We start from the raw sequence: 9343 nt of genomic DNA on the forward strand, positions 1-9343 counted from the left end.
TCCAATTGAGCAGCCTGCAGAGGGTCGTGAGCAAGGGAGGAAATGGAACGCCTGTCAGTACTGGAGGAAGCACGGCAGCGGGCACGACGACGAACGGATCGTCGACTACGCTGAACTTGGATCTGCATGTACCGCGGTCGGATGAGGATGAGGATCGCCCAAGGCGGTTGCCGGTGCTGACGGAGCCGAGTGCTAACCGTCCGACGCGACTTTCGCATGCGCCCCGGCATGATTATACGGAGGAGGGCGATAGCGATAGCAATTAGTGGACACAGAAGGAGCAAGCTGTCATTTTCATATCATTTTTTTTTTCGCCATGTAATTTTACTCGAATCTCGCCTCTCCACTCTTAGAACTTCACTGAAGACCAAAATAAATCGGTTGTAAATAGTCAACATATCCCTCCACGAAATTACTATGCTCATCATGCCGATTGCTACGCGAAGCACTCCTCGGGATAGATCAAGGTGCGATGCATCCTGGCTGGTGCAACTGTTCCCTCAATAACGTCCACAACCAATGTCGCTTCATAGGCATCGTCATGACTATAGGGCGGACAAGTATTTGGACCCGCCGGGTGGAACTTGTTACAGCGCGCATTCGTTAGCATAGAGTGACGACCACGAAAGATCTGGGCCTCCATGAAGATACCGCTCTTTGGCGAACAATGGCAAAGACGGATGAGACAACGCCGGGTTGTACCAGGTTGTGCATTGGTCATTTTTAGGGTGCTCATCGCATCTCCTGTCTAATGGAAGGTTATCCGGATGCCATGTTGATCGCCGTTTGGTCTAATAGATAGTTCCAATTGCCTGTTTGCCCCGCCCAACCATTGGCCACTGCCCCGCCCCCCTCAGCTTGATGGATCGAGTTGGTTAAACCGTTTCGCCCAGCTCTCAAGGTTCAAAACAAAACTCTTTTTTATTTTCCGAACAAACTCATACAACTCTACTCTTTTCATATAACGTTTTCTTTCTATCCCACATGATCCTTGCGCATAGGACACAGCACAAACAGTGAAAGAAAAAGAGAAGGATCCAGGCTCTGGGATCAAATGCAGTGCACATACAAGCAAGTACGCACGCACGTACACACAGGCACTCTTTTTTTTTTTTTTTTTTTTTTTTTTTTTTTTTTTTGGTTTAATAAACGGCATAACTCTAAGATCGAGATCTCGTGTCTTTCTATCCAGTTTAACTCATTAGATTGAAATTGCTCCACACCAGTCCTTGTTCAAGAAAAGGATACATAGATAGCAAGCCCAAGGTGTACAAGTGGTGACCAAGGCAGCCAACCATTTTCCAGTTACTATGCGTTTTGTACACATTCTGCGCTCTCTGTCGACTGCTGGAGGAGGGACGGGCAGGCGCTGGTTCGGCTGCTTTGCTCGGCACTATGCCTAATTTGTTCATCGAGCCTTTGCTTTTGCTTGGCCGAGTAAGGGGAGTGGAGTTTATACCTATCGTTCTGATTTGTTTTGTTTGTTGGCTCCTGGCGCGGATCGAAAATTGGAGGGAAATGCAGCAGCAAAAATAAAATGACGAGAGACCAAGGCACGTTTGCAGTGAGAAGAAGGAAGAGAGGGGCAAACAAATGACGGCGTGGTGCAGGCGGGATTATTATGCATTGTTCATTTCTAATGCTTATTCTGCTGCCTTGGATGGGAGGGGGGCGGCAGTGGCAGCAAGTGGAGCAGCAAGCGGTGGAATGGGCAGGAGAGACGTGCGGGGGGGGGGGGGGAGGGGGGAGGGGGGAGAGGATAATGTCCGACTGAGACAGCACCAGCGAGAAAAATGGGTCTTAATTGGACCCAGACAGACAACGACAAGACGTCAGTAAAGAGGGCGCCGCTCCTCGCATCTCTCCTCTCTCTCTCTCTTCTCCATTACCCTGACGCAACAACCCACCTCCACCTCCATCATCCCCATTCCCCATCCGCCCTCATCGAATCCCATTCGACCGTCCCCCACTCCTGAAGCCTATAATAAGGTACTAGACCAAGTCTTCTTGTCCGTTACAAACCTTATTGCTGGCAGCGTGATCCCCCCTCCCTCCTTATCCTCCCAACAAATAGCCATTATCGATTTTCTCTCCTCCGCCGACAGCTCACTCACTCACTCACGCCCTCGTCCTTCTCCACCTCGCTAGCCAGGGCAATTGAACTCTTCCATCCCTTCGTTGAACCGATCTGGCGTCCTCCCTCTTCCTTCACTCCCCACTTTGTAGCGCACACGCATTCCCCATCCTCCTTCCCTTTCCGAATTGACGCTTGGTCCACACCTCTGCATACCGCTCCGTGGTTACACACAATGGCGCATCAGAGCCAGAGTTCCCAGAGCAGCAGTGGCAATGCCTCGCACCACCTGCAGCGCCAGCTACACCACTACCAGATTAAGCAGCACCAGCACCAGCACCAGCACCAATTGCAACCCCCACACTCTCTTCATCTGCACCACCATTGGGACTCGCCCACGCATGACACAGCTACACTGCAAACAGCATCCATTTCCTCCCAGTCCAGATATGATACCCTGCAGCCCTCAATCACCTCCTCCACCTCGGCTTCCTCACACCAGTCTCACATCAGTAGCAGTGGTGGATCCAGCTTCTTCAAGCAACATCATCACAACAGCAGTGGCGGAAGTACCAATAGCCAAAGCAGCACACATCATCATCACGGCAAGCACAGTAAGCACGGCAAGCGCGGAAGCCTGAACAAGGACGATCGGCCAACCCAACAGCACCAGCAGATCAGTGGCGGGATTAGCACCACAGCTCACGACCGGCCCTCGATCCAACAGACAGTCAATTCGATTCCCCCGATGCTTCAGCACGACAGCAATAACGGCGACGCAGGGGATGCCATGATAGGTGGCGACTTGGATATGGGCGAGAGTGATGTGCTCCAGGAATGGCTCCAGAAGCGGTCGACGTCGCTTCAATTGGTGTGGAAACGGCGGTGGTGTGTTCTGCGGGATGACAAGCTTTACTTTTATCGATCAAATGTAAGTATAACAAAAAAAATAATGGAGCAATTCTTTTCTATTTTGAGTCCATGCTGTGTGGTATCTACATTTTTACACGTTGACTGGAGTTGTCATGCAATAGTTCGTGACATCTGGCGCAAAGTATCTTCTTTTTTTCTTTTTTGATTCATGCATGAATGGGGTGTAATGGTGGCCAAGAACTAGTTGTTTGCTGCATGCGCGGAGAAGGAAAAAAAAAAAAAAAGGAATTTCGCACCCAGATGACAATGCTCATGCATCTCATGAGAAAATATCCACACTCGAAAGTAGCCAGCTGTGGTGTTAACAATTTGATGTTTTTTAATTCATGTTGTGTCTCCTTCCATAGACGGATACGAAACCATTGGGGGTCTTGAACCTGGCAGAGTACTCGATCCTCGCCTTCGGCGCAGAAATCTCTCGCAAGTCCAAATTCACCATTCGGTTGTCGTCCCCCGACCCGATCCCACACCAGCATCAGCATCATCTGTTTCATACGGAGACGGCTCAGTCGCTCCAGAATTGGGTCTATGCGCTCCAGGTCCATATCAACCGGGCGACGGCAACCTGGGCAGCCATGACTATGGCCTCTGGTTCTACGGGGCTAGGATTGCAAATGACGAACCAGAGACAGGCATCCGCAGGTAGGGAGCAGTCTATTATCGATAAAGTACTCGACCGACTCCAACTGGAGGGCTCGGCACCCTCGGATATGAATGATGCAAGTGCGCTGACGACGGCTGCATACCAGAATTCGAGGGCATCTCAACCACCAGTATCGGCATCGTCAACAGCGTCAATGGGGACCGCAGGGGCAGCACAGGGGCAGCTTCCGTACCTCTCATCGAATTTCCCACAGTCGTACGAGGATAACAATGACACTTGGTCGTCAACCTCGTCCATGCCGAATACTAGTACCAACACCAGCTCCAACCTCGAGTATATCTTTACGCTGAACCAGCAGAACCAACAGCCGTTGCAAATGAAATCGAGTATGGATTCCACCCGCGATCTGTACCAGGCGCAGCATAGTCCTGTGGGTCCACAGCCTAGTGGCAATTCGGGAACACAGTTGAACTACGCAGGGAGCTATAGCAGCAGCAATGGATATCCTGGTGGATCGAGCCTTTCGGAACAGCAATCCAATATGTCTGAGACCAACAGGTCGTCATTGCAGTCGATAGAGAACCAAGGAAGGACGAGTTTGCAGCAGCAGCGAGCGGCAGCCCAAGGCCATGGGTTCCACGCAGGATCATCCTCGACGAACAGCTTCATGCATCAACAACAGAGTCCGCACGTGTATCCGGTACGATCCAGCGTTCACTCTAGTGTCTCTATGGACAACAGTAAGTATTTCATCGCTGTCATTCGTTAACTTGCTTATCATTTGATGAATGCTAACAGTTTTCACGTGCTGTGAAACCTATTCTTAGGTGCTGCTTCTTCTGCAGCGGGATCGCCCTATTCGTCCCCGGTATTGGCATCACAATCCCAAGGAGTGTTCAACAATGGTCCAGGTAATAGCATCCCATCCTCGCCTCGAACGTTTTACAGAGTTTTGGAGAACAGCTCCCCGAAGCGCGCAGAGAGTATAGGGTCCTCGACATCGGTTTCGACGATCGCGTCCTCGGGAGATGTCTCGACGATCAACGATCTTGCCTCGGACAATGGGCTCGGTACGACGGCCACAACAGAGTCCAATCAGGGTAAATCCAGTGGGAATAGCCATGGCGCCATGCTGCTGGGATTGGTCACGGGTGGGAAGTACAAGAAGGAGAAGGAGAGGCGGGTACATAGCAGCGCCAGTTCTAGTCACAGCGGAAGCGGGAGTGCCAGTAGTCCGGCGTTGAAGCTGTTTTCTTCAGGAGTCTGTTCCTTCAGTGGATGTACTCAGCCGGCGAAGACGTGCACGTTCCACAGCAAGAGATGTCGACAGGAGAATCCGAAGAAGAACAAGAACAAGGACAAATGTAACGACAAGGACAAGGATGAGGGTAAGAAGCTGAAAAAGTTCTGGTCCGGAGCCGATAAGAATCATACCCAAGGGAGTTCCTCCGCCATCGTCTCGCCGCTCTTCAACAGCGATGGCACACCTCTGACGTTCTCTGGCCAAAAGTCGAGCAAAGGAATAATGTCGTCGAAATCGATGTCGTCCTTACTGAAGGGTGGCGAGTTTGTGCTGGAGGCACATCCTGTGCCGGTCCCGTCAAACCATATGCTAAGCCTATTGTCCTCGCCAACAAGAAGACGATCGCCTTCGGTCTCTGTGGTGGATGATGCATTGGTGGCGACCCAACTACAACAGCTACAGCGGCAGCGGCAGCAGCAGCAGCAGCAGCAGCAGCAGCAGCAAAAAATCCAGCAGTTATACAGCCTGGATCCGATCCCACAAGCAACAGGTGTTCAGCTCGTACAACCGCGAACACCGCCAACAACAGCACCAACGAAGGCTTTGCCGCCACCACCGCCTCGCGCGACGTCTTCGGCATCGAACCATCGTCCTCATCCTCACGACAAGGAGTCGCTCAGCCTTAGCAAGAAGATGGGTCTGCAGATCGGAGGCGACTTTGGAGCGCTCGACAAAACTGGATTGGCAGGGGCGACCATGGACGGCAATTTCTTTGTGGCGAACCATCATAGGACGATGCAAAAGCTCCAGGTGATGCAGAACTGGAAGAACCAGCCCACTGGGCCCTTGCCCGCTGTTCCTGGAACGTCGCGGTCGCCGCAGCCGCAGGGTCAGCAACCACAACAGCAGCATGAGCAAGTTGAGCTTCAAAAACAACAAGATCCAAGACAGTCGCACCAGCAGCAACAACAGCACCAGCAGCACCAACAACAGCACCAGCAGCACCAACAACAGCACCACCACCAGCAACAGCAAACGCAGACGCAGACAAATCTTTATAACGGTGGTGTATCGCGTCATATTGTTGCACCAGACGAGCTCGCGCTCGCGATCGAACAGGAGGCCGAAGAGATGCGGCGACAACAGGCGCAGGACAAGGAAGCCCAGCGAAACCGACCGACCTCGATGATCAAGGGCAATGGGTATCAGTCTTTGCCGATCCATCTGTCATCGCTCTCAACCGTCTCGGAAACATCGACCTTAACGGACGGTGGGGATTCGCTTGGGACGAGTCAGTTCAGTTCCCCGAGGGAGCGACAGGCTGCGGACCGGATCATTAGCAGCCAGGAGCAGTTGGCCTATGGGAGTCCAGCGGATCAGGAGGCGATCGAGGATCAGAGGAGTCCGATTTCGGGAATTACTTCGGCACAGCATACGCTGAGTCCGACACCTACGTCTCCGCTGCCGCCTACATTATCGCACAATCTCTCAGAGTCTAGCACAGCAACGACAGCAAGTGGGAACGAGAAGACGAATGGTGGCTATGGAAGTTCGTACTCGACGCCGTTGTCGGCGGGATCTTCTGAGGTCTCGTCTCCGGGATCGTATCTAGCATCGTTGAACAAGAATCATCATCATCCGATGGAGCTTAAGACACCGCCGCCGTATACGCAGCAGCAGTATGAGCAGCAGGCGAGATTGCCAGCATCGCCGCTGTCGTCACTTCTGGGGGAGAGGCAAGATTTCTTGACCACGTCGTTACCGCCGCCAAAACGGCACAGGGTCGCGTCCCAGGGAAGTTCTGCTTCGGGCAATGGAGGTGGGGTAGATTCGCGAATGCTATACCAAGGTGGACCGCCGAGGCGTAGTTCCGCGGCTGCTGCGGTGACGCTTTCGACAACTGGAGCGGACGCCGTGAATGGGCAGGATGCTTTGAAGTCAACGAGCGGAGAAAATTCTGGAATGGTGCGACCAGCCTACATGACAAGGCGACAGTCGTCCTCGCCGGTGATGATCCGATTGAGCGAGCATGGGGCGCAGAATATTTCACCGCTTTTGAGCACTGGGGCGACAAGGACGTTTGTAGGCGACGCGCCTGAGATCCGCAGGCCAGGACTGACACCGATCTCGTCACCGGCGGGATCGACGTTCTCGACATCGACAGCGTCATCCTCGTTGTGCTCGTTTATCACGGCGAGGTATATCGGAGCGGAACAACATGCCGAGGAGCATTTGGCAGAAGACCATGTGTTGACGCTCAGTGAAGAGGAAGGTGGTGTGCTCACATCGTCGTCGAGGAATAGGAATTTTCAGAGCAAGACTTCGCTGTTGGCGGCTGTGATGCCCGCAGAGGGATCGGTTCTGGGATCGCCGGCGTCGAAATCGATGATACATACGCATTTTTCAGAGTCGCTGACGATGTCTAGATTGAAGGACACCGAGCAGGCAGGTCAGGATGGTGCAGTTTCCGGAGACAAGACATCGACAACAGCAGCGGCAGCAGCATCAGCGGATGATGAGGAACAGCGACAAGAAAGAGATGGCATCTCGCATTTTTCGACAGCTACGAACCAACCTCGTGGCCCTTCTTCATCTAGCAAGGACCCTCATCATCTCCATCAAGTCGCACCCAAACGGATGATGCTTCACCCCGCGGCCTCGTTTGTTTTCCCAGCACCATCCGTGGCAAGATCCAAATACACCACCGCGAATGGTCGCCCACTCTCTTCATCATCGGTCGATTCCTTCTACAGCGATGACGTATCCGAATCTGAAGGTGCTGCCGAGGCCAGTGTGCCACAGAGCGAACACAGTTCCAGAGGCGGATCACCCGTGCTCTCACCTCATGCGCATGCACTTCATGCGGCCGCGGCGTTTGAATTGTATCCTGGCCTAAGGAAACTGTCATTGTTCACTGCGGCGCATGGGGGACATCCACCTCCAGCGTTGTTGGGTAGTCGGAAGGGGAGTGCCGGGTCGACATCGACGGCGGCGTACACGGAGGCCGATGAGCAGGAGGAGGAAGAGGATGACTGGAATGACGAGGATTGGGCCGGGAATTTGAAGAGTACGAGGAAGTTGAAGGAGCCCCCGGTGGCGATGATGGCGAGAAGGAGGATGAGTCTGCCGATGACCTCGTCCCCCTTGGTCACCGCGGTTTCGTCAGCGTCTGAATCCGTCGGTTTGGACACGGACACGAACGCGAATGCAGATGCTTCGGCTACAGTCCCTGCGAATGTTACTGCAGCTACCCGACCAACGGGTCTTCCGGCGCCGGAGTACGACGCGTCAGAGCTGTTTGTCTCGACAGTATCGGATCAACCTGCAACATTGCCGCCCGCATCTCCACCGGCGGTCCCACCGCGCTCGCCCCACAGGAGTGCGCCGAATTCGCCGACGAATGAGAGGGGATTGAAATCGCCACGGTCGATGCAGTATCTTCAGAGCGCTCCGAAAGGGGCGTTGCCGCCAGTACCGGTGATTCCGAGTGCTCATGCCAATTGGAGTGGTCAAAGTGGTAGTAGTGGTGGGGAGAAGTGAGAGGGAGAGTAGTGGAAGGAGTCCCTTTTTTTTTTTTTTTTTTTTTTTTTTTTTTTTGGCGATGCAGCACCATGTATACTATAGAAGAAAGAGGAGGAGGAGGAGTATGAGTAACTTGTATTAAAACGCACTAATTTCCGTCGTCATAAGCATAAGGAAGGAACAGAAGAGTGTTGTGGTGCAAAAAAAAAATTGACAGGTTTCTAGATCTTTAGAATGATAGTCTACGCGACTAAACGCGTATTTCCATCATCGTAAACAAACATCGAGATGCAACCCAGCTGGCTTTTTTTTTTTTTTTCTGGAGATGAATAGTCGACGCGAAAAGAGTAGATGTTTGCTATAGGATACATACACTCCATTCGGTCCTAATCAACGGCATGCGGCTTGGATGCTTGTCCAAATGGAGAATTTTGAAAAAAAAATGCGGGGTAGAGACGGCCCCAGCTGTGGGAATGTCGACTCTGTTCAGCTGCTTTGTTATCACAAATGCAGTAAACAAAACAACGGGCTCCATTGGACGGTTGTCAGTTGAATAAGGTTTTTGTTTATGTTTATGCTTTGTTTGGGGGTGTGGATTTTTTGGCCGGATGAATGGGATGCAGACCCGAGAGGATGGTACGACTGGAGTAGACGGAGTGAGAAGGATGTGGAAGTGCGGAGGGAGGAGGAGGGGCTACATCACAGGGTCATGTAGTTCACCTGGCATACATTCAATGCTCACGAACATAAAAACTGGGGAAATAGGGGGAGCGATACGACACCCTGACATCTCTCTACCACTGGAGATAATCAGGCGGACGTTTCGGTATACTTTACTGGCGCTAGGACACAAGTCCTCTATCTAAGCATTTTGCGGGGTAATTTAAGAGAAAAACAGTGCAAGAAGGTAGGTTGGTCTATCGACCTGTTTTTTTCGGGAGGAAGGTCTAGGCAAAAATGAAGGAGA

The 9343-nt window shown here is 52.3% G+C and overlaps 1 protein-coding gene across 1 annotated transcript; it reads left to right on the plus strand.

Moving 5' to 3' along the window:
• Window positions 1-2309: 2309 nt before the first annotated feature.
• Window positions 2310-8027, plus strand: BC939DRAFT_474882 (uncharacterized protein; the record flags this gene model as incomplete). Its single annotated transcript, XM_051558454.1, has 7 exons — window positions 2310-3005; window positions 3355-3649; window positions 3757-3800; window positions 3865-4351; window positions 4439-4522; window positions 4601-7807; window positions 7900-8027. 7 exons carry the CDS (start codon window positions 2310-2312, stop codon window positions 8025-8027), a joined length of 4941 nt encoding a protein of 1646 aa, XP_051414761.1.
• Window positions 8028-9343: the final 1316 nt, after the last annotated feature.

The sequence above is a fragment of the Gamsiella multidivaricata genome (assembly GCF_025024155.1).
Source record: "Gamsiella multidivaricata strain RSA 2152 chromosome Unknown BC939scaffold_15, whole genome shotgun sequence".
Lineage (NCBI taxonomy): Eukaryota > Fungi > Mortierellomycota > Mortierellomycetes > Mortierellales > Mortierellaceae > Gamsiella > Gamsiella multidivaricata.